At 36.4% G+C, this 25,637-nt stretch overlaps 2 protein-coding genes across 2 annotated transcripts; both read right to left on the reverse strand.

The window, feature by feature from the left end:
* Positions 1 to 1,802: 1,802 nt before the first annotated feature.
* Positions 1,803 to 10,466, reverse strand: LOC113052232 (monocarboxylate transporter 13-like). Its single transcript, XM_026216625.1, has 6 exons — positions 10,378 to 10,466; positions 7,160 to 7,401; positions 6,909 to 7,052; positions 6,563 to 6,819; positions 5,273 to 5,798; positions 1,803 to 3,623 (listed from the first exon to the last, which is right to left on the reverse strand). The coding sequence occupies exons 1-6, from the start codon at positions 10,425 to 10,427 to the stop codon at positions 3,355 to 3,357; spliced, it is 1,488 nt and encodes a 495-aa protein (XP_026072410.1). The 5' UTR covers positions 10,428 to 10,466; the 3' UTR covers positions 1,803 to 3,354.
* A 1,042-nt stretch (positions 10,467 to 11,508) lies between these two features.
* On the reverse strand, positions 11,509 to 18,915 carry LOC113052233 (B-cell CLL/lymphoma 6 member B protein-like). The gene is made up of 12 exons (XM_026216626.1): positions 18,767 to 18,915; positions 18,189 to 18,252; positions 17,605 to 17,824; positions 17,040 to 17,270; positions 16,292 to 16,438; positions 15,972 to 16,167; positions 15,276 to 15,499; positions 15,050 to 15,147; positions 14,810 to 14,950; positions 14,319 to 14,449; positions 12,999 to 13,136; positions 11,509 to 12,875 (listed from the first exon to the last, which is right to left on the reverse strand). Exons 3-12 carry the CDS (start codon positions 17,814 to 17,816, stop codon positions 12,726 to 12,728), a joined length of 1,668 nt encoding a protein of 555 aa, XP_026072411.1. The 5' UTR covers positions 17,817 to 17,824; positions 18,189 to 18,252; positions 18,767 to 18,915; the 3' UTR covers positions 11,509 to 12,725.
* Positions 18,916 to 25,637: the final 6,722 nt, after the last annotated feature.

A 25,637-nucleotide genomic window follows, 5' to 3' on the forward strand; every position in this document is an offset into this window, starting at 1 on the left:
AGTTTCCAGCATTGCTAATAATATGAAATGTTTATTAAGCAGCAGCTCAGCATATTAGAATGATTTCTGAAGGATAATGAGACACTGAAGACTGGAGGAATGATGATGACAATTCAACTGTGCCATCACGAGAATAAAGGATATTTTAATATATATTAAAATAGAAAAATTGTAATTGTATTAATATTTCACATTATTACTGTATTTTAGATTTTTTTTTTAAATGCAGCTTCTTTCAAAAACATAAAAAAAGTCGAACAACCCCCAAACGTTTGAATGAACCAGGGCCCTACAGTCACACTATCAGTTATCTGTATATATTTTTAACATATCCTGCTCAGTTGCATGTTCCTGCTTGTACTTCTGTCATGATATCTTAGTTTAAATGATGCTTCATAACATAATAATTTTATTTAAGCCTTTTATTTAACCACATTAAAACACAAATCTGTCTAAAAAACACTGGTTGGTACTGTACTGTTCCATTAAAACCCATATTGACATGCTGTGCACTTCTTGGAAAATTACAACATAACTTGAGAGTCATTGCCTGCTTTGGGACTCTAAAGCTAATAGAATTGCACTGCAGTATATTTTCTAAACTGATCCAAATTCATTCAAGTCTCACTTTTCACACTATGCAAGCATACTGGGGTCTATAAGCTAAAGAGTGCAGTGCATCTGTGATGTAAATCTCAAAGCAATAAGGCCCTTTCACATGAGTAAGCAAAGTCTGTAGCTGAGCTCATTGACTCTCACTCTGTGGAGATTAAGGTTCATGTGTTTGGTTTTATGAGAAGTGCATCTTTACATCAGCATTATTGACTAGTATTCAAAGAAGGTTTAAATGCATATACAGGTGCTGATCATATAATTAGAATATCATCAAAAAGTTGATTTATTTCACTAATTCCATTAAAAAAGTGAAACACACAGACTGATATATTTCAAATGTTTATTTCTAGATGACATGGCACTCCAAACCATCACTGACTGTGGAAACTTTACACTGGACTTCAAGCAACATGGATTGTGTGCCTCTCCTCTCTTCCTCCAGACTCTGGGACCCTGATTTCCAAAGGAAATGCAAAATTTACTTTCATCAGAGAACATAACTTTGGACCACTCCTTTTTGAAGCGAGACGCTTCTGATGCTGTCTGTTGCAAAGAGTGGCATGACACAAGGAATGGGACAGCTTAAACCCATCTCTTGCATATGTCTGTGCGTAGTGGTTCTTGAAGCACTGACTCCAGCTGCAGTCCACTCTGTAAATCACCCCCAAATTTTTGAATGGCTTTTGTTTCACAATCCTCCACAGGGTGCGGTTATCCCTATTGCTTGTACACTTTTTTTTCTACCACATCCTTCCCTTCGCCTCTCTATTAATGTGCTCGGACACAGAGCTCTGTGAACAGCCAACCTCTTTTGCAATGACCTTTTGTGTCTTGCCCTCCTTGTGCAAGGTGTCAGTAGTCATCTTTTGGACAACTTTCAAGTCAGCAGTCTTCCCCATGATTGTGAGCCTACAGAACTAGACTGAGAGACCATTTAAAGGCTTTGCAAGATTTTTTTAGTTAATTAACTGATTAGAGTGTAGCACCAGGTGTCTTCAATATTGAACCTTTTCACAATATTCAAATTTTCTGAGATACTGAATTTGGGATTTTCCTTAGTTGTCAGTTATAATCATCAAAATTTATAGAAATAAACATTTGAAAGATACCAGTCTGTGTGTAATGAATGAATATAATATACAAGTTTAACTTTTTGAATGGAATTAGTGAAATAAATCAACTTTTTGATGATATTCTAATTATATGACCAGCACCTGTACATTAGTTTATGAACAGTAAATCTCTTGCATTAATAAAAATATTTTTTTAAACAAAAAGGTGTTGAAGAATGTAATGTGTAAAAAAGACTTTAGTGTGTGACACTTTGATCAATGAATCATAAGTGAATTTTGTTTGTCAGCGACCTCTGTGGAAAATGTAAATCGATATTCACTCTGAAACCTTGAGCTTGAAAATCACAGTGAAACCCTTCACAATGTGCAAGATTCCCATAATACAATACTTCAAGCATCAATGAAACACACAAATCACATGGTACAATTCAACCCTGAAATTTCTATCCGACAATGCTAGCATGACAAAGAATATCTTGTGATCATCATCTTCTTCCATATGCATTCAAGAACAGTCCAGCTGTAATCAAGGTAAGGTACAGCAAGTTGTGTGTAAAAAAGTAAAAAGGAATAATGCTCTACATGAGGAGCAGAACAGGATTAGCACTGCAATGTTAGCATTTATTTTGCCTTCATGCTTTCGTTTACTATACTGAAGTAGCCTCCAGCACCAAACTTACTGGCAAAACAAAATGCACTGCCTATATCTTAGATTTTACTTTATGTGACAGCATGTCAGGCATGTGCTGAGTCTGCTGACTAAGCAGTTTAAAGCTTGTGTGGAATCAAGGAACATCTTGCTAGCAGCCTTTATGTTTTACTAGCCATGAATACAAAATGACCCTTTGTTGCCGACTGACAAAAACCACAAGCATCAGTCTTTCCACCAAACCTTGAAGCTGTATTTGTGCAACATTATTAACTTTCTGTTAGAGAATTCCAGAGGTAAGTATGCAACAGTAATTTACAATAAAAATGTTAATAATTCAATTAAAAAAAATAGTATTTGATATACAGCGCCATCCATAAATTCAGAAACGCTCAAGTCAAAGTGGCATATTTGGACAAAATCAGCAAAAATTCTTATTTGGTGGTGATTTTGAATTGACAATATATTTGAAAATGTATATATAAAACAAAAGTAATTAAGTAATTTAATTAAATGTAATAATAATTTAACCATATTTTAATTATTATTATGTAATCAAAAAGAATAGCTGTTCTTGATAAATGATAACTTGATTACTTTATTGTATTTGTCATGATAAAAAAAAAATACGCTGGTATTGACCTATTATACAACTTTTGAAGGGCACCAATTTCATGGAGCATCTCCAAAAATGTATGTGTATACTTGCATTCATAAGGAATGATTAAATAATCCACATTTGTTTTGAACTTCATATTTTTTTAATTTGAGCTATAAAGTTTATTCTTATGAAATTACCCACTAAAAGTCTTACTGCAAAATGCATTATGAAACATAAAAATGCAATATGATTTGTGATTCCTATGCCAATAGTTGTCTCTATCCCATATGACAATGCAAAATAGTCTTCTAAAAACTACTACTATGACTACCACTGATTATTTTCTACCATCACACAATCATAATATTTCCCCTGAAGTAGTATAATGCACCATTTCCTGAGGTATTTTTTCTCTTTTAAAACACCTTTAACTCCTTTTCCGAGTAGGATGTATCATCCAAAGGGCACAGGTTATCAGGTACAGAATTTGAGGATAGAGTTTGTTTCAGTAGTCCATCTTCAATGGAGCCATCCTGAGACTTCCTCTTTGAAGGTGATGAGGATGGAGGGGCCGTACAAGACCAGAAATAGGGAAGAACCATAGTAACTAACATACCTAACACCAGGAAACTTCCAGCAGCAATAAAAGATACTGTGTATGACCCAGTACAGTCCTTCAGCCAGCCTGGGAGGGAAAAATGGAGATGGAACAATCATTACATTGCTGAACGTGAACCTAAAGATCTGATTCAATGCCTTTTAAAGGAACAGTTCAACCAAAAATAATTCAGACAATATGATTTTTTCACTGGACAAAGCAATATTATGGATTGCCAGAAGCAACCGTTTGTTTTCTACAAACACACCCTTTTTCATTTACAATCCACTGGATTTGTGTGGATTATTGGAATGTTTTTTTATGAGCTGTTTGCATACCTGCCAACCTTGAAGAAATTTTATGAGTACTACAACCCCCAACCCCCCCCCCCCCCCCCCACATACACACACATGCGCGCGCAGCCCACCGCCAATGTAAGCTCCACCGTTGCACACACATCTGTGAGAAACCTATGAGATACCTAACACTATAATACATTTTACACACATAATATTCTTTCACCAATTAAAATGTATTAGTTAAAATTTATTAGTTACTCCATAACATATAAAAGTAGACCATAAATGTTATACAATTTCTGCAATCACTCCGAACATTTTGTACTGGAGGCATAGCCAATGGAAACTTCTTCCACCTGAAAATCTTGTCAGAAATAAAAGTAAACTGAGGATATTCTTTCTAAATAAATAAATCAAAACATTAAATAAATGTGCAAAACCAGCAGTTATCAATATCAAAATCAGTTTGCTAAAAACAAACAACATTTTTTTGTATAATTTTCCATGCAAAGTGTTTAAACTTTTGCATTGTTTAACTTGTTAAAGGTTGCAGATTTGGCTTTTTTAAGTAGTGCATCAGTGAAAGTCTCTTTGTAACAAATGCTGCTTTTGGAGGCAATCATGACTTTTCTTGTCACCAGAGAACTAAACATCTCTGTGCTCATATTAATAGATTATCATTAATGTTGAAGAGAGCTGAGAATATTTTTTTTTTCAGGTTTTTTCGGGGGAATTAATTGAAAGAACAGCATTGTTTGTTACATTTGTTACAGTTACATTTATATTATTTACATCAAGCTTTTGAATGGTATAGTATTGCATATTGTTATTGAAACTTCATAATGTTTCACTTGATTATACATTTACTCAGGAATTATAGTTTGGAAAAAGTCTAGCTAGTAAAATGTTTATACGTTATATGAAAACTAGTACAAGTATATAAATAAATAATAAGAGACTTACTCATGTTTATGATCTCTGCTGAGTAAAGTGCTTCATTCTTTTTTTCTGAGGAAATCCAAATCTCAAATACTCAACCACATCACATTTTGGGGTGACTTATATCTTATTCCTCTCATCGCGAAGCAAACAGTAAAATAAAAATAAAAACTTTATTTAACATTAGAATCTGAATAGAGCGTCGGCGCGGGGGCGTGGTCGAATTAGAAGATAATGAAGGGAGATGTGAAAAACGGACAAGACATTGCGTTGTTTTCATATGGATTACTTTATCTCTGAATATTTGTTTTCGGCAGCACTTGTTTAGTTTAAAAGTAGACCTGTTAATCTTTCCACAGATATCTCTCTCATGTCTCTTCATTGAGTATTCACTGAGTTACAGTTCATTTTAATGACGTGTTTGTAAATGAATATCAAAGCAGACAAAATAACCTTTTCTTTAAATAAAATGAATGTGATGATCTCATGAGCTCCTACCAGACAGTGGCGCTCCCAGCAGCCCTCCAACACTTTCTATGAGCTGCAGCAGGCCAAGGGCTCCCAGCACTCGACCTATGCCCACAATCTCCGGTAACAGCGCAAAGGCCAGCGGTGTCATCGCTCCTGCACAAAACCCATAGACCACACTAATAACAATAAGTCCTGAGTAAACCACAGCAACAGGAATGAGCATCAGGGAGAGCCCCAGTAACCCAGTCCACACCACCAGCATGTGCGGCATCCGTATTTTACCCAAGTCCGAGAACCAGCCAGAGGCTATGCGACCCACGATATCTGCCACACCGGTTACAGAGATTACAAAGGCTGCGTTGTACTCAGTAAAACCAATGTGACGGCTGTGGGCGACCAGATGAATGTAAGGGATGAAGTAGCCAGCATTGAAGAAGGTGATGGCCGCGGCATAAGTGAGGAAGCCTCTGTGTGAAAGCAGGGAGAGCTCAAAGCACTCGAAGATACGGGACAATAAAGAAGAACATTTGTTGAGCTTGGTCAAGTTTTCAGTCTGAGAAAGGCACAAAAAGAAACAAGCCAATATAGTAAATTTTGCCTCAAACATGTTAAACTGCAGAAAAATCACTATATATACTGTATAAAAAATAAAAAAACATTTTGATGATTATAATATTTATTAATCACTAATTGTTTAATAAATGAATTATTAAAAAGGAAAATATATACACTCCACCATTCAAATGTTTGTGGTCCATTAGATTTTTTTTATGTTTTTAAAAGAAGTCTCTAAAGCTATAAAAAATACAGGCAAATCAGTGACACTTTGAACTGTTATAAATATTAAAAATAACATTTTACTGTTTAAATAAATTTTAAAATATAATTGATTCCTGTAATGCCAAAGTTTAATTTTCAGTTGTGCTGCCCAATATTTTTGTGCAAACTATGATACATTTTATTTTTATTTCTATTGTCTGCTGAATAGAAAGCTTTGTGAATTTTTTTTTTATCTTTTTTTGTTGTTGTTACTTTTTCCATCGGAAAATTCTGCATCCTAGTTATTAATATTATTTATGTGGAAATATTTTTTTCAGAATTCTTCGATGAACTGTACATTCAGAACAGCATTTATTTGAAATAGAAATCTTTTTTAACATTAGAAATGTCATTTCCAGTTACTTATGATCAATTGAATGCTCCCATGCTGAACACAAGTATTATTTTCTATTTAGAAAATCTTACTGACCCAACTTCTAAATGGTACGTATGTATAGAAAATGTCATTAATTTATTCAGTAACATAAAAACACACACCTTCAACACAACCTTTGGTTTCCCTAGAGGACGAATAAGAGCTCCACAAGCAATCATGTTGAAGCTGAGGCCTCCGAGGACCAGCAAAGCTCCACGCCAAGCATAGACCTCTACTAGATACTGAAAAAGTGGAGAGAAGGCGAAAGAGGCAAGACCGACGCCTGTGAAGCCCAGGCCTATGGCTAGAGATCTCCGCTTGGTAAAGTACTGCATTACTGATGCAACTGTAGGAGTAAAGACCAGCGCCCAGCCTAAACCTGACAGACATTAACATAGAAAGTAAAAACACAAATCAGGATTCTGACATTGGTTAGTATTAAAAGACACTCTTTACAAGTGCATCTACCTGAAATGAATCCCATAGTTAGGTAAAGATGTAAAAGAGATGTTGCCTGGGAAGCCAGAATGAATCCCAGGCCTGAAAGGAATCCTCCCATCATGACAACTGGACGAGTTCCATACACATTAGATGCAGCTGTGCCTATTGGACCTGCAGGGAAGCATATAAAATTAACTGAATGCTGAAAGCCAAAGTGTGTGGTTTGACCATATTGTGTTTGTTGATATAGACATGAACAAATGAATGAGTGAACTTACTCATTAGCTGTTGCATGGCCAAGCCAATAGATGTTATCCAGGACACCGCCTGGGCACTCTCACCAAAGTACTGCACAAACTCCACAAAAAAGATGCCCAGACAGCGGATGAGCCCGAACACCAGGGCAGAAGACACGAAAAGAGACCCCACCACCACCCAGCCCCAACCACCATCAGGTGGCGCCACCTGTGGGGACGACTGCTGCTCTTCCTGCGTCTTCTGGGGTTTTTCCATCATTGCACTGAAGAAACAGATTAAAGAAATAGTTCAATCAAAAATGAAATCAGGTCATGCAAGATGTAGATGAGTTTGTTCCTTAATGGGAACAGATTTGGAGAAATTTAGCATTGCATCACTTGTTTACCAATGGATCCTCTGCAGTGAATGGGTGCCGTCAAAATGAGAGTTCAAATAGCTGATTAACGCATCAAAATAATCCACATGACTTCAGTCTATCAATATACATATTGTGAGGTAAAACCTGTAAGTTTGTAAGAAAAAAATCCATCATTAAGGCATTTTTAATCTTTCAACTGGTACTGCCAAAATACCAGTCCATATGCATATTTCTCCCCTGATTCAGACAATACATTTTTTTCACTGGACTCGTAGATTTTTTTGTCAATTTGGACAAGTTATGTATTGATACACTTCTTTAAATCTTTTCTGATGAAGAAACAATTTCATCTACATCTTGGATGGCCAAAGCGCGAGTAAATAAAAATTTTTGGGTACATGTCCATAACCTTCAACCATGTCATAGACAACATTAAAACATCTTCAACCAAACAATGAAAGTAATAAGGTTACCAGTTTAAATTCTAAAACGAAGAAGATGGGTGTCCATTCTTATTTGGCCTGGGTGAAAAATCGATTGAATGATTTAATTCGAATTTTTTGTTACAGGCGATTTAAAAAATAAGTAAATCGAGTTTTTGTGTAATGGCGCATTTTTGCCTCCCCATAGCGTTGGCAGTATGGCAAGCAACAGCAACAACATCATAGCACACACGAAACAGCAAGCGACAACATGGCTACCAGTGAGAGTTGGAAGTTTGTTCCCAAGAAAGGAGTAAAATTGTAAAATCGTAAAAATTGTTTGGAACTGGTATGGGTTTGCTGCGACAGACGTGGAGCAAGAGACCCCACGCTGCCTAAAGCCCATCGCAGTCAAAAGCAGCAGCACCAGCTGAATTTGAAAATGGGGGTTACATTTGTCTTGCTTTTGATTAGGGCTCCTCCGATCACGATCGGCCGATCGTTATGCGCATCTCGTCAGTAAAGCCGGTTTTCTAATCAGATTAACGATAGGCTGACTTTTGATTAAATAAAAGCAAAATTTGCTTTAAGTTGTCTGCTGTTTGTACTTATTGCTTTCCTTAAGTAGGGGGGGAAATTGAAAAAAAAAATCAGAAATCGAATTAAAAAAAATAAAATCTGAGATTTTTTTTGGCCATATCGCCCAGCCCTAATTCTTATCCAGCTTTAATTTCCTCTAGCAAACACACACATACCAGTTTGTTATTTTGAAAAAGTAAAGTCTTTTAATTTAGTCTGTAACAAAATGTTGATCATGAGGTGGACTGCGCAAAAACAAAAGTCTCAAATGAATCACGATGTGGGAAGATAATGTTGCCCAAATTTTCACGCAAAGAAAGAAGGCGTATCTTTTATTCTTGCTGATACCACCGGCGCCATGTTGTGTAGATGCTGTGTGCTTCATTGTGAAAGTGAAACTACTTTGTTTGTCCTTTCAAAAGAGGATACAACTAGAAATCAGTGGTTAAGTTGTATTCACAATAGTGTTCTGTCTGCAGCATATTTTATGGAGGAAGAGGACTGTTTTCTGAACCAGTAGCCTACAATGCGTCTGTGGCACAAAGGCTGTTTCTATAAAGTTGGGCGGTTTCGACTTTGCAAGGACAAACTGGCACTTCTGAATCAAAGCCTGTAAGTATTTTTTTTATATAAAAATTATTTGCACTGATGATTAAAGCACAAGTTTTGAGCAGTGTAGAGTAGTGCTTATGTTTCTCAGATCACAAATGCAGACAAGATTTTATGTTTACACAGCGCGATAAGCAATGCAACATGTAAAAAGACAGTAGAAGTCATTATAATCAGAAATTATGTCCCCACTGGATGCAACAAATGCATTTTTATTGGGTTTTATTAGTTTTGTCTAGTTTTGCTGGGAGATCACAGTATGTTAAGGGGCATAACATTTCCGTCACACATTTGAGGGATTCGCCAATTACAACACACTGGATAGCTGGCCAATCAGAGCATAGCTTGCTTTTTCAGAGCAATGAGCATGGTCAAAATTGTCCAGTTTCAGAAATGCAGGGCAAAGACGACAAAAATACTGTACATTATATGGAAAATAATGTGTTTTCTGAACCTTAAACCGCATAAACACATTGTATAACACTAAATACACAAATGTTCTTTCTAGACATTTAATTATACATTTAATGGTAACCTAAACTAAATTCTAAACTCTGTTTGTAAAGAAAAGTATTCCACAAATCAATACCTGCAGACAGAGAAGAATATCATAAACCAGATAAATTCAGATTAAATGTATATGTAACATGACAAGCCTCCAAAAAACAGTAATGAACTACTTTACATGAACAATGCATAATATATGTTTAACTATTAAAATACAGCTACCTCAAAAGCACATTTTTATTATTACACTACACTAGAATTACACATTACTCTATTTCAGTTTTAAATATCGGTCTACATACTTGATCTCTGGATGTATGACAATTATTACAAGATAATGTTTAAATAAAATAGTCAAACATAAAAATAAATTACGGTATGGCATATAAATATGAATTAAGTAACGTGACAGAATATAACATTAAGCGTGAGTCTTGTTGGAGAGTGACGTGGAAAAAACATCTTTTTCTGTGTCTCGTCATTTTGCATTGTTGATATTTAAGTATACTGTTACATGACAGTGACAAAGACGTGATTTAGTCGACCAGACTGAATGACATATAATACACGACCCTAACGTATTGTAAACTAAAGCAAGCAAAATATAATCCGTTTGAAAATGCATTTGTTTCAGGTAAACATGTCTGGAACAGACCGTTAGTTACCTACCCATAACTCGATCACTCTTTCCTGTCAACTCATTATTAGGTCAAATCAGATAAGCAGCTTCTTTTTTTCAAATGCATTGATAAGCAACACTCACTGTAAAGCACATCGTCGACGGGGACTTTCTGTTTCACCTGCTCGTGACATGAGCGGCTCTTGTGCTATTATTCGCACGTGCGGTTTAGTTTCAGCGAAGCTCCGCCTCTAGAGCGCGCTCACGAGCAAGCCTAAGTTTCCATTCCTTTAGTCACCCATAAACTACTTGTGCAAAGTTAGACAATAATAGAGCAAATTCAGCATGCTGTCAAACATTAAAACTAGTGTGAGTGAAGATTAACGTTCTCTATCAGATAAAATAAAAGCCCCCTAGCGGTAAATTCATGTTACATATATCAGTTATAAACAGCAGCTACAATGCTTACAATATGGTTATTGTATCCTTGCTGGGGGGGCGTGGTTGAGCCTCGTGGCCAGCTAAGATGAACAAAACACCTTAGACTTATTTAAAGTTTTAGTGTGTGTGATTTAATTATTTCTGCAGCCCATGTTTGTAGCCTATATTCTCACTAACACTTCATAGCTACTTCAATCTTCCTGACAACATCTGTGTGTTGCCACATGATTGATTGCCCTCGGGCTCGGGAGCAGATGAAAACAGACATGTCAGAGAGCAGTTTCAGTGTTTGATCATCAAAAAAATAAGAAACAGCGGGTGGTGCTCCTAGGTCATCCTAAGAGGAAAACTTCTAACAGAATTACACATATATGGACAGACAGGTAATGTGTGCATGAGGCCAGTTTTTGTCTATGGCCGGAAACAGGTGCCAGCTGCTCCATTGTTCTTATTCCAGCACTACCCGTAGAGAAGCTGAGACACTTTAGGGTGAGTGAAGGGGTCTAATGGGGTGAGTCGTTGTGAGCTTATCGGAGGAAGGAAGGGCTAAGAGTTGAATTCTTTGTTCTTCTGGGCTCCAAGAATCACACAGGCATTGAATTTAAAGTTGAAACATTTCACTTTACTTCATAAGTGCCTTGATTTCACTTTACTTCATAAGTGCCATGATTGACTACTTTCAAGTTTAACCAGTTGAGGAACTCTCTAACTATTCATGTGATTTTGAAGAAGTAGGATTGCATGAGAACAGCGGACCAGGGTTATGATAGTTAACAAAATCTAAAACCAAAACCATAAAAACACATTTTTGCTATTTAAAATGACATTTGAATAAAACCCCTTAAACTCAATCCATGATACTAAAACTGTAACAGACAAACACAAACACAATTAAGAGAAATTAATTTAACTTTAATTTGTATAAAATAGGTCTTTGTCCAGCAAAAGAGCGCAACATAAAATTGTTGATATCATTATCCTCATCATCATCACTCTTTACATGTATATTAGTTTGGATAGTGTGAGTCCTCAACCTGCTTTGGACTCTCAGCAACTATAATACACCATAAAAACCATGAAACGCTCTCTTCAACATAGATATCTTTAAAAAGATACACTGAGAGGCTAATCCTCCACAAATGTACGTTCTTTCTTCTTAAACACAAATAGGCTCCAGGCCTTTTTAATTAGGATATTGACATACTGAATAGCATGGTAAAAAAGCAATTAAGATATATTTGAGTTTGCTTCTTAAATAAGAAACACAATATAGTACAAACAACAGGAAGGATCATTGAACAAATAATAGCAATACTTTCGGGCAAAACAAACAAACAAAATAAATAAAATGACAGCATATTAACAAAAAAATCATACAAATTTATCTTTTATATGTTCTTTCTCAAACATACTTAAATCCTTCAATACTCTTCCTTTCTTTATCTATCTTCCTTTCATAATCGTTCTCACTTTCTTACAGAATTCCATTTAGCCAAATATTTTTACTTTCATTCAGCTCTTACGCTTCCAGTCTAAACTCCTAATAAACACCTTCACACTCTGCCACAAACCATCTTTAAGTCTTAACAGCAAAAATAATAATAATAATAATTCCATACTGTCTTAAGCCTTATTTGGATGATAATTGTTTATCATATTGTCACAATATTTTAGTATTCCCCCCTGGAAACAATTACCATCTGAATGGGGCTGCACACTTTTTCACAATGATTTTCACCATATTTCCTGCCACAGAAAAAGTGGCCAATATGAAAACAAAATACTTTTTTGTAACAGCAGAAACTACGATTAAATAGCATGAGCAACATAGAGTATGCAGAGCAAAATAAATAATAATATTTTAACAAATAATAAAGATAATAGTCAGCACATCTAGTGCAGGAGTACTGCATTCGTGGAAGACTACATTCATTGATATAATTAACGTCAAGCTGTCCTCGAGTGCAGCACTCCACCTCTTTAAACTTTTTACAATACTTTTTTATAGATCCATCAAATTCAGCCTAAAACTCGCTGTTTTGTCATGCCCCTCAGCAAGCCTGTAGCAGTGTGGGCCCAGGTTGGTATGGGTCAACCAGAACCTTGTAGCGGATCTTAGTGTTGGTGATTGCACCGTGTTTCTGTCTCAGGTGAAGCCTCAACTGGCTCTTATGGCGGAAGTGCAGGTGACATTTCTCACACTGGAAGAAAAGATAAGCACAGAGAGAGTGAGGTTTCAGCATCACTTTGCAGTAGAGAGAGGTGTGGAGTTGTGCGTGTATATATATTAGATATTCAAATATAAGTGTTTAAATATAACTGACGCTGTAAGGCTTCTCTCCAGTGTGGATGCGCAGGTGGCTCTTCAGCGTCTGTAGGTGGCGGAAACGTGTTCCGCAGGTGTTACATGGGTACGGCTTTTCCCCAGTGTGGATCAGAACATGGGCACGCAGGTGAGCTACCTACACATTTCACAAGGACATCATTTTAGTTCAACTCTTTTTATTGATGCTTTTCAAAAATAGAGATAAAAAAGGAAAAAGACAATAGATCAACATTTGTTCTGACATATATGTATGCATATGTGTTTGTGTGTGTGTGCATACATAAATAAAAAAATAGTTTATTAATAAATTATTGTACCAATTATTGCTATATATATATATATATATATATATATATATATATATACAGTGGGGATCGAAAGTTTGGGCACCCCTTGCAGAATCTGTGAAAATATTAGTAATTTTAAAAAAATAAGAGAGATCATGCTAAATGCATGTTATATTTTATTTAGTACTGTCCTGAGTAAGATATTGTGCATAAAAGATATTAACATTTAGTCCACAAGACAAAAAAAAATGCTCCAGAAGGAAACAAGATGCATTAAGATCTGGGGGGTGAAAACTTTTGAACATGATGAAGATGGCCAAATTTGTCTTATTTTGTTGAAATATAATTTTTTTTTCCATTTAGTTCTGCCCTTCGTAAGCAACAGAAGATACTTGTATGTTTCCCGGTACACAAATTAAGTACAATTTACCTTGATCTTCAAATTCCAAAGTTTTCACCCCCCAGCTCTTAATGCATCTTGTTTCCTTCTGGAGCATCAGTGAATGTTTGAACCTTTTTAAATAGTTGTGTTTGAGTCCCTCAAATGTCCTCAGTGTGATAAGATGTATCTCAAAATCATACAGTCACTGCTGGAAAGGGTTCAAATATGCAAAGATACTGGAAAACTGAAGAATCTGCAGGATCTTAAAGATTTTTCTGAAGAACGCTGCTCAGTTTAACTGTTCAGAACAAACAAGGGACTCATGCACAACCATCACAAAACAGAAAGACAGCTGAGGATCATCAGGTAACAGAACACAGTATTAAGAACCAAGGGTTCCCAAACTTTTGAGTGGGGTTATTTTAATAATTTCAGCATTTTTTTTGTCTTGTGGACTAAATGTTAAAATATTTTATGAACAATATCTTACTCAGGACAGTACTAAATAAAAAATAACATGCATTAAGTATGATCTCTCTTATTTTTTTTTTAAATTACTAATATTTTCACAGATTCTGCAAGGGGTGCCCAAACTTTCAATCCCCACTGTATATAAAAGAATGATACATGTGATTCTGTGCAGATGTACCTGGACAAATCGGGCTCCACATGTGTCACAGCGGTAGGGCTTTTCTCCAGAGTGAATACGAGAATGAGTCTTTAAATTTGCGGGCCGGTTGAACTGTGCTCCACACACATTACAGCAGTAAGGCTTGTCGCCTGAGTCAGTCGGGACATAAAAGAGTGAAATGAATGAGAAAGAGGTCAGAACTTGTAATAATAATACAATATTCATTTATTTACAATTATAATATAATTTATATTTTTGAATTTATAATTATAATTTATTTGAAATGTTTTAAATAGCGCCTTTAAAAGAACCTTCTCGAAGTGATTTACACAATGAAACAATAATACACACATATGCATGAAAATACTTTTTTTATATATATATATAAAGTTTTCAAGTAAGATTTGAACATACTAAAAGTGACTGTGCCTCACAGATCACAACTAGATTTGACAATTTAAATTGTAAGTAAGTTCAGCCAACATTATCTGCTGAGTCGGCAGCCTCACCTGAGCAGGAAGGTTTTGTGTTTGTGGCTTGATTTCCAGGGTTACTGAGCTGTGCAGAGAGCTTCTCAAACTTGATTGGGTGTTGGCCAAGTAAATGACTCTGATTGGCAATTTGGGCACAAACATAAGGACTGCAGAGGCCTTTTAGAAATGAAGAGGATGAAATGAAGAGGATCAGATGAGTCTGAGTATTTTTGTAAGCACGTGTGTTCATACTAAAACTAAGAGATGCTCCCTGACCTTTATTCTCACTCATTGGAAGAGTGCTGTCCATAACATGATGGGGACTAAAGTATATGTTTTGCTCTGATGTGTTATATGGAAGAGACCATGTATTCCTTGAGGAAACAGAACAATGGTCAATACATTACACTGAAGATTTGGTTCATTCCTAGATAACAATACATTATTAATCAGTTACGTCAGAAGTTCTTTAATTGATAAAGGGGGAAGAGATTAAACATACCTATTATTCAGACCAGGTTTCTCCCCTGTCCAAATGTTATTTGTTGTTTTAGATGAGGCTTCAATCTTATCACTGACAAAGGGGGTGTGGCTTTGTGCTTGCCGCTCCTCTCCAGGCCCCTCCTCCTTTATAGGTGTGGCACAGAGAGGGTTGAGGACAATATACTTGTACTTCTTCCAGTTACAGGCCTTTGGGTCAGGAGAAGGCTTGGATTCAGATCGCTTCTGTAAGGATGAAATATTGAAAGATTTGTGCTGAAGGATAAAGAAAGACATTTTAGGAAACTTTTAATGCAGTGTTTTTTATTTGATCAAAAACACAGGAAAAACGTTCATTCTATTTATTCCAGTGATGGCAAAGTTGAATTTGCAGCATAATTACTCCAGTCTTTAGTCACATGATACTTCAGAAAGTATTCTAGCAATGATTTGCTGCTCAAGAAACATTTCTTATTATTATCAATGTTTAAAACAAATGTATTACTTCATATTATTGCGGAACAAGTTTTAATTTTTTTTTTTTTTTTTTTTTTTTTTGCAGGATTCTTTGGAGAATAGTAAGTTTAAAAAAAAACATAATTTATTTTAAAATATATAGTAATAAATGTTTTTATTATCAATTTAGATCAATTAGCATGCTTTCTGATTACAAATATTAATTTCTATCCAAAATAAATAAATAAATAAACATGCACACCTTTAGCTGGGGCGACAGACTGCAGCCGCTGGACTCAGCAGGTGAGTTGGGCTGCCCGCTGGAATGAGAAGGACTGTCTGGAGATGGTGTGGATGGGGTTGCAGGTGAAGATTCCTCTAATTTTAGGGTCTGAGTCTTAGGGATAGCAATCAGGCAAGTTTCTAGATCTGGTGAGGCAAAGCTCTCACTTGGAACCCTGTAAATACAGTCAGTGCATATCACAATTAAATTGATAGCAATTTTTTGAGATGGGATACAGTTTAAGTGTTAAATGCAATTCAAATACTTATTATTAGACAATCCTTGTATAACCCTTTTACCTGGCTCGGTCTGGGGTGGGATCTTCTGCCTCAGCAGTAGGCCTGGAGGGGGAGGAGAAGATGGTGGGATGAGCAAGTGGTGACCTTCCACCAAGGGGCGCTCTAGAGGCTGGCTCCATCATAGAAGGACTGACAGAGATCCTTTCACTGAAGGAGAAAAGAACAAACTTTCCGTTTATATATTCCAGAAAATTGCTTAATTTAATTAAAAAGTGGATGGCCACAAAACTGCAAAATTAGAAACAAGCAACCCATACATCATGGATTTGATTCCCAGGGAATGCATTAACTGATTAATGTAAATGTATCACAATGCATTCACAATGACGGCAATAAAATCACTGGTGATTTTTAAGTTTCTTTGGCTACTTGATTGTGGAATCCAATCTGGTATTAGGAAATGAATCTCTGTCTGAACTCCTACACTCAGTTAAAAAGGTGAAAAACTGTCACTGGTCCAGTACACTTTAAAAAGGTACTAATATATACCATTTAGGGGTAAGTAGGACACAAAAATGCACCTTTCAGCTCGTGTACCTTAGGGTACAGACCCAGTGACATCTTTATACCTTCTTTCTAAGAAATCATTGGAAGAGTACACAGCTCACAGTGCATGTTCTTTCTAGTAGTTTTTGTGTCACACTGCTGCTTAAAGTTTGAGCTCTGATCAAAATTTTAGCATCATTGTCTCATTACGATTGCAGTGTTCTGCTACCTCCTCTGCTTCGGTCTTCATTCCTATTCTCACCTGTGAATAAATGCTCTGCAGGTGTCAGCGACATGCTCCATCTGCAGATAGCTGGCAGCGGCGAGCACGCCAGATACTGTCTGTGGCGTGAGAGGGAGGCAGGAGGTGTACATGAAGTCCAGCAGCAGGGACACACTGCCTGCGTCCAGCCCCACCGGCAGGGTGAGAGAAAACCCCCGCTCACCGCCAGCATCAGCCGCTCGACGAGAGAAGAGAGTGTAGAAGAATCCACTGTGAAAACGCACATATGCATTTTTAGATGCAAGCAAAGGTAACCAAAGCTGGATTCAAAAAATGTATTAAAATTTTGATTGTAGAAACAGTGGAATATCTTAATAAGAGAAACAAAGATTCAACCAAAAGCAAACTCTAAAACCAAAAAAGCGTGTCTACTGTGATACAATATATTTGTAAAGATCTCATAAAAGATCTCATGCAGGAGTGAGCTAATGTCTTCAAACAAAGACAAATCTTGGCACAAACGGGAAAGAAGGCCGAGGGGGCAGGAGAGAAGAAGTGAGGGAGGGTTAGAGAAACTGAATGGCTGCACTCCCTGTAGACCAACCTGCATGCGATGAGCACGGCGCAGTGGGCGCGCAGCCTGGCGGTGCCCACAAGCAGCGTGGCATCTGTAAGGATATCCCGATGCCGCAGTTCATTTAAGTTTAGCAACACGTCGTTGGAGTGACGGGTAAATTCCTTAATGTAGCCTTTCACCTCCATCACATCAGCAACAGCAGCGTGCTCGGAGTAGCGGTATCCCTCTTCCATTTGCATTGATTTTTCTGTTTGATAAAGGATGTAAAAATAATTTGAACTAATAATATTAATTTAAAAAAAAATAATAATAATGCTGTTCTGGTAAAAAGAATAATAATAATATTATTATAAAAATAAAATATTATAGTTTAACATGCATATTTATAAAATGTAATAAAAAGAAAAAAGACTTTTAAAGCCAATTGATACTTATTGATATTTATAAATAAAATTATGATAACATCTGTATATTTATATATATTTTATGTTAAAAACATAAACCAACATTTTAATTACGGTTAATTAAATAACAAGTCCAGTCAAATATGAATTATGGTCATGTGAAGCTTTATCAGAAAATATGTTCAGTAAACATAAGCACAATTTTACCTGACAAAGATGACAAAATTAGATTCAAAAGTGTCTACTTGGGAGACCAGCTCCCTACTCGTACCTGCCATCAAAAACAGAAAAATGCATCAAGTTTTAAATAGAATGTTAGTTTTAAAACAATGTCATCGATACAACAACATCTGCAGGTGTCAGAAGCATTCTGCAAAACTGTGATGCACTGACTATTGCATTAGTCTAGTAGCAACTCATCTAATTGAGACAATTTTTTAAAATAAAATTACTCCATTTCACACCAACAGCAAATGCATCATAATTATTAAAAGTCAAAAAATAACTGCTGAATTTGAAAACAGTGGAAAAATGACCAAGTTGTCATTCCCTTATCACATTTTGTTCACAAAGAGCCTCCACCCATGAAAATGACGAAACCTCATTTATAACACCTCTTTAACTGAGTAAGGATCCATGTGGTTTGAACATAACAATTAAAAAGCATCACATTTCTGAGGAACTAAATGGAGCTGGGAATTCATATGCTAAAAGTAAAACTTTTTCTTCAAGATAACATCTATACAATCTAAATATGCATTAAAAAGTTTTCATGTAAAACTCACCCCGACCAGCAGGGACGAGAACACACGCCACCCTGTTCTTACAGCCCCTCTCTTCTGGTCCCAGTTTCAAACAAGTCACACACACACACACACACGGCCTAACCTCTCCCTCACTCAGACGTGTCTCTGAAGAACTGACCAGTCTGACCTAAGAGAGAGCATCCTTTATAACGCTGGGCAGGAAGTCTCATTCAGTCAGGGTGTTTATTTCCTGTGTTAAGCTGCCTTTTCACACTGCTCCTGGGTCAGTTTTCTGGCGTTTCTTATAATGACTGAGGTCCGGATCTAGATGGTCTCTGATCAGGGGAAAAAACACCAAGCTTGAATCCCCCTCTGCTGCCCACGTGCTGGAAGCTCAGCGGGAAAAGTCTCCAGGCCCCTGTGTGTCAGTATTTATATTTGTGTATTAGACCTCTTTTGTGTTTACTGATGACAGGAAAGTGGGTGCTTTTTGATGCATGTTGCATGTTTTGCATGTTTGTATGGAACTTAAGAATTCAGGGAATGAAGGTTTGTGTGTTAGAGTGTGTAGGGTGTGTTGGCCTGCGTGGGCTTATGAGTTATTGTTAATGGGTCAGATGTCCTGTCAACACTGTCCAGGAGTTCAGCTAACCAAAGCAAACGTGCATGAGTCTCTATCCAGGAGAACGGAAACTGTCTCAGAGGAAGTTTGTGCAAATACATCAACTTAGTCATATAAGAATTCCTCTGACAAGCTTGTCTTTTGAGGATTGAGACCAACGGAAAAGCAAATAAATATAAGATCAGATAGAACTGTGCAAGCTAATGCTGCAAAATAAATTGAACCTAAAACCTCAGTCTCAGCTCAGATTTCTAATCTGTATAAATGTAAAATGTCTGCACAATATATATTGCAAAATATAAAACAATTATGTGATAGCAAAGCTGAATTTTCAGCTTCAAGCATTCAGTAACTCCAGTTTTCGGTGTCACATGACCCTTCAGAAATTATTTCTAATATGCTGATTTGTTGCTCAAATAACAGTCAAAAACAGTTAGTGCTTTTTTTGTTGTTCAACATTCAACTTAACCAAATAAAGAAAATAATATATATTTATCTTAAGAATAAACTTATAAGAATAAATAATAACCATTCTAAACACGAAAAGAGCCATATTTAAGAAAACAGTAATCACAGGGGTAATGACAAAATATTATAATAAGTAATATTTCATATATTTATATATCAACTAAATCAAACAAAATCCCAGCTTTTTATTCCTAATTTTCAACAGCTTTTAATAAATTTTATCCACTTATCTACATTTGAGGATAAAATGCTTAGCCAAAATCCTTTATGTATGACTCCAATATTTAATATTTACATTGAGACGTCATTCATGTATAGCACAAACATTGCAGGATAGGTATTGCACCAGAGTCTTGTCAAATTAGGCCTCACCTGCCTCTCTCAAGGGTTGCCGGAAACCTCTGTCTGGCTTCCTGTGACAGGAGAGTGTTTGTATGTGTGTGCTTCTGGAAGCTTGTTATGGGCAATGAGCGGAAGGAAATAGGAGAGTTTTAAAAAAAAGTGATATGGGTGATATCCCTCTCTCACGATTGAAAAACTACTGAGTGACACCTAGAGAAATGCAGCCTGCAGATGTGCAGGAACTATAGAACACCCCCTCCACTCCACTGCCTGCCCCCCTTAAGGCTTCCTGTGAGACACACACAATTATACACACACACAGAGTCAGAGACAGGGATGAAACGCCCGTGCAGGACATCCGACAATAAAGCAGGCAGGAGAATGAGACAGGGGATATGGGGGCCGGTGCAGGTCTCCAATAGCTTAAAAACAAGTGGAAAGTTCTTCACTCATGGTTCATGGAAAGTTTGGAGGGAAAACTTACCAGTGGGCATAAAGACAAAGATAATTAAGTCTGTATGAAATTTTTAGCTTCAGGTTTCTTCAATTAATTCACTCTTCTATCATGCACCAGGGGATGACTGCTTTGACATTGCATTTACTTTTTTTTTTTTTTGTCAGTTTTAGACTAAATATATTTTATTTTATTGCCATCATCTTATATTTAATTGTGCATGGTCATTTCCACTGTTTTCACGTGTAGATTGTACACTTCAATAAAATCGTATTAATGTAATAACAGTGAAGACTGGATTAATAGATGTTGAAAAAGATTACATGTTAAAATGTTTTTTAAAAAAATACAAAGTTATTTAAATCGTAATCATAATCATATTCCACAGATTTAGATTTGGTCAAATAACCTTGGTGAGCAGAAGAGCCATTTCAAAGCTTAAAAAGAATAGAAATATAAAAATAATATTACCAACAACTATATTGTTCAGGATTCTTAAATTAATTTTAGTTCACTCTTTCATTACCCACCAGGCTGCAATATTAGAGAGAGTTTATTACTGTCAGTTAATTTGATATTGCTGCAATATTGCATTTCCATGGTCGCCTTTGGCATCATTGTACATTCAGAAACACTAATCATTTTAATAACACTTTTAAATATAATATTTAACATATCTTACTTAAAATTAGGACTAAATAAGTTAAAAATTAATAATTAATACCAAATACATGCAAATGATTAGAAATTTCCCAAAATTCAGTCAGTTTCTTGTATTAAAGTGAAATTGATCATAATTCTTTTTTACATCACATAATAATGTCAACCATCACAAAAAAGCATATAGGTGTTGAGCATTGAGAAGTTATTATGCAATTACTGAATTCATTCTTCTTTTTTTCTGTTGAAACCTGCACCGTGTTTGTTGATATGAGTCGGAAGTATCTTTTAGACGGGGGTGTTGAGTGCGTGTGTGTCCTTGTGCTCCTATTTGTTTTGATGCTGACTGCATCAATTGTGTCTTTGGTGAGAGGGAAAAAGAGAGAGAGAAAAAAACAACAGGAGAAAAACAGAGAGGGAGATGTGGGTCTAGGCGACTTCCAGGCATTGTGTGAGCTACGGAAGAGAGGGGGCGGCCGAGGAAAAGTGAGACCATTACTAAACGAGCTCGGCCAATTAGCGGAAACCATACAGACTGGCAGCAGCACAGATCCTCAGAGCTGCGTGCCTCAGCTAGTGTCCGGCAGCACGGCCGGAGTGGGCTGGGACCGCTGCATTGTGATTCTCAGAGCTGCTGGGAGTCTCTAATGAGTTTTTATGTAGCTGCAGCCTAGTTGAGTCACTGGTTTTTCTTTCTAAAAATCATGAATCATGGAATGAAAAGGTGGAATAATGTTGTTATGACTAAGATGCACTGAAGATGAAAATGTTTAAGTAGTTTGCTCAAAAATTAACTACCTTTTAGTAGTTAAAAAAGATGATCATTTGAAAAAAGTCTTTCTGTTTTGCTTAAAAACTGATAGTCAATGGGGTCCATAGTATATGATGTACATATTAACTTTCCTTAAAATGTGCAGAAAGAATGATTGCACTTTTAATAAACTGCCTCTTCCTGTTGAAGCGGAGAGATTTGGACATATAAGGACATGCTTTGAGCTCATCCGGTGTGGAGTATGCATGAAGGGGGTTGTTTGTCCTTTTGAGGAAGGTGGTAGGAGGTAAAGGCATGGACAAAAATGGACAATGAAGAAAGTTTGGATGTACTGAAAGAGATCACAGGTTAAGATCAAGTCATATGCAAAAATAAAATTCATGCACACTACCATTCAAAAGTATGAAATCAGTACGATTTTTAAATGTTTTTGAAATAAGTAAAAAAAAAATATTTCAGTGAAGCAAAGCTGAATTTTCATTATCATTACTGCATTCCTTAGTGTCACATGATCCTTCAGAAATCATACTAATATGCTGATTTGTTGAATGTTAAAAATAGCTGTGCTGCTTTTGTGGAAATATTATAAATAAACCATGTATGAGCCAGAAATTATTAACATTCCGAAGCCTAGAAATCTTGATGTAAGTGCTACCCATTTAGAGAATAATGTTTCTCTTAAAATGCTGTGCCAGGATCATTAGACGAGAAGCCAAGTAATCAAGATGTTTGCTGAATTGTCTGCAGCTAAAAATGTGTAAGATATTTTGGATCATGAGTTAACCTCTCTCATAACCACCACACGGCTATTCATAGTCTAATGCAACATTAACAATTATCAGCAAAAAAATCTAAGAACAGTTTCCATAATCAACAATACTCTATTCATATTCCTGTCATTAAGTATTTTTTAAGAAAATTATGCCAAAAGCAAACTCTTGTACTGATATTATAGCTTTTTTTGGTAGAGAATTTGATTAAAATCTTTGGAAATGAATCAGAAATAGTACTTTTTAGTTGTTTATCGTCACCCAGGTCAACTTGGTAACTTTTTGGAGGAGTTGGATGTGTTATTCTCAAACTTCCCTGAGGACTTTACTCCTCTGGTACTACTCGGTGACTTCAACATCCAGCTAGAAAAACCACAGGCTACTTCATCACTCTGCATTCTTCATTTGACCTCAAGCGAATGTCTACTATGGCTAGTCACAAATCAGGTAACCATTTGGACCATCTACACATACTGCTCCACAGACAACACATTAGTAACTCCATTTTACACCTCAAACTACTTCCTCATCACTTTTAACCTCAATCTGACTTCTGACACAACACTCTCCTCTACAGGTCACCTTTTGACACAGTTAACCAGCAGATCCTCCTGTGCACCCACATTAAGATGGGCATCTCAGGAACCGGACTTCAGTGGTTCAAGTCTTACCACTCAGGTAGGTCCTTCAGTGTGTCTTTCTTGGAGTCACAACTTCTGACTACTGGGGTTCCTCAGGGCTCAATGCTTAGACCACTTCTCTTCTCCATCTACATGTCATCGTTAGAATCTGTCATTCAGAAACATGGGTTTTCCTATCACTGCTATGCTGATGAGCCTCAATTCTACTTCTCATTCCAACCTTAGCTGTTTGCATTGCATCTTTTGTGACAGACATTTCTGACTGGATAAAGAACCATCATCTTCAATTCAACCTTGCTAAGACAGAACTGCTCATGGTCTCTGCAGCCAACTCAGCACTTCATCACAACTTCTCTATACAGCTAGGTTTGTCAACCATAACTCCTTCCAGGACATTCAGGAACCTTGGAGTTGTGTTTGATGATCAGTTAAGCTTCAAAGACTGTATTGCTACAACAGTCCAGTCCTGCAGATTTGCATTATACAACAGTAGTAAGATTACACTTCCTATCAGAGCAGGCCACACAACTCTGTCCAATTTGTTATTCTCTCCAGACTGAACTATCGTAATGCTCTTTTGCATGGCAGGCCTTCCGCCATGTACTATCAAGCCTCTGGAACTGATCCAGAATGCAGCGAGAGTGGTCTTCAATGAGCTGAAGTGAACCCACATTACACCTCACTTCATCAGTTTGCACTGGTTGCCAATAGCCGCTAGCATCATTTTCAAGGTACTGATGTTTGCCTAAGACAACTACTGGCTCTTTTTCATCAGCAGCTGACCAATTAAAACTAGCACTTATCTATTCTGTTCTATTCTATTCTTCTAATTGTTTTTTGTTTTTTTGTAAACTTGCTATGAGTACTGTGCTGGACTAACTGAAACTGGTCACATCACTTCTATACTGTTGCTCTCTTGTTTGTCTGATTGCTACTGTTCTCATTTGTAATTCGCTTTGGATAAAAGCATCTGCTAAATGATTAAATGTAAATTTAATGGAAGTCTCAAACACATTTCCTTTTAGTCCGAAGTACACTGGTCATATCAGATCTACTTGTAGACAGACTGCTCACATGAAGACCATTCATTCATACTTTTTCTGTAAATACCAGACCTCTCTTAATGAAATATTCTAAGAGCAGCAATGAGAATGACCAACCTGTTGAACACTTGGCAGCAGAAAACTTTAAGGAGAAAGTGGAGAAGAGAAACTGATACTGGTTCCTGTCAGCCATTTCCTCTCAAGAGCCCTTGACTTTAGTCTGATGGTCACTTAGAGTTTCAGAGAGCCAGACACTGGAGGGTGTCACATTGTGGTCTGTAGGTGAGGGGGCAGATATTATCTAGGCAGGTCATTTAAGTGGAGCACACTGTGTTAGTGTATCATTAAAAATGAAATTGTAATAATTGGTTATTGAAAAAACCAAACCTGGCAAGTAAATCTCAAGGTCTCACACAGGAGGTCTGAGATTCTGTTAATTTGTTAAAATTGGATACCAAAATTTATTTTGTAACATTTCTACAAAGAATTAAAATAATGGACATGCACGTCGTTATTCATACACATTACAGTTTTGTTTAATTATTCAGTTGCTTTTGCATTGACTTGTTTAATCAACTCCAAGAGTTAAATGATAGATTCATCTATCAAAGTGCAACTGAAGACAGCTCAACATTCCATTTCAATTTGAGAACAAGTGATATGCCCGGGATTAAGCTGCCCTAGGCAATAAATAAATCCCTCTTTCTCTCTTCCTTTACAAGGACTGACACCATATGTCATTCCAATATGGGACACACACAGAGGGTATCCCAAAATATGCTTCACAACACCCTGACATCTATGGCAAGCTAATTTAACATTTATTCCTTTAAACTAACTAGTATATTTTTTGTTGTTGTTGTTACTAACATTAATCTCTAAATTAATTGCAAGTAATCCAATAGTAACTTTTTTAAGTATCTTTTTCATTTTCACTAGTACTATCGTGTTTTTTAACTGACACTATAGTTATTCCAAATGTGATGTATTAAATTAATCACAAATATTTATTCATTACTTACTAGTATTTAATCATTTGCTATAAGTCTCTATTTCAAAAGGGACAAGTAACTATTCCAGACTAATTGATTTTTGTCAGCTAAGTCATTCAGATGTCAACTATTCACTTTAAACTATT

Source organism: Carassius auratus, chromosome 32 (genome assembly GCF_003368295.1).
Source record: "Carassius auratus strain Wakin chromosome 32, ASM336829v1, whole genome shotgun sequence".
Lineage (NCBI taxonomy): Eukaryota > Metazoa > Chordata > Actinopteri > Cypriniformes > Cyprinidae > Carassius > Carassius auratus.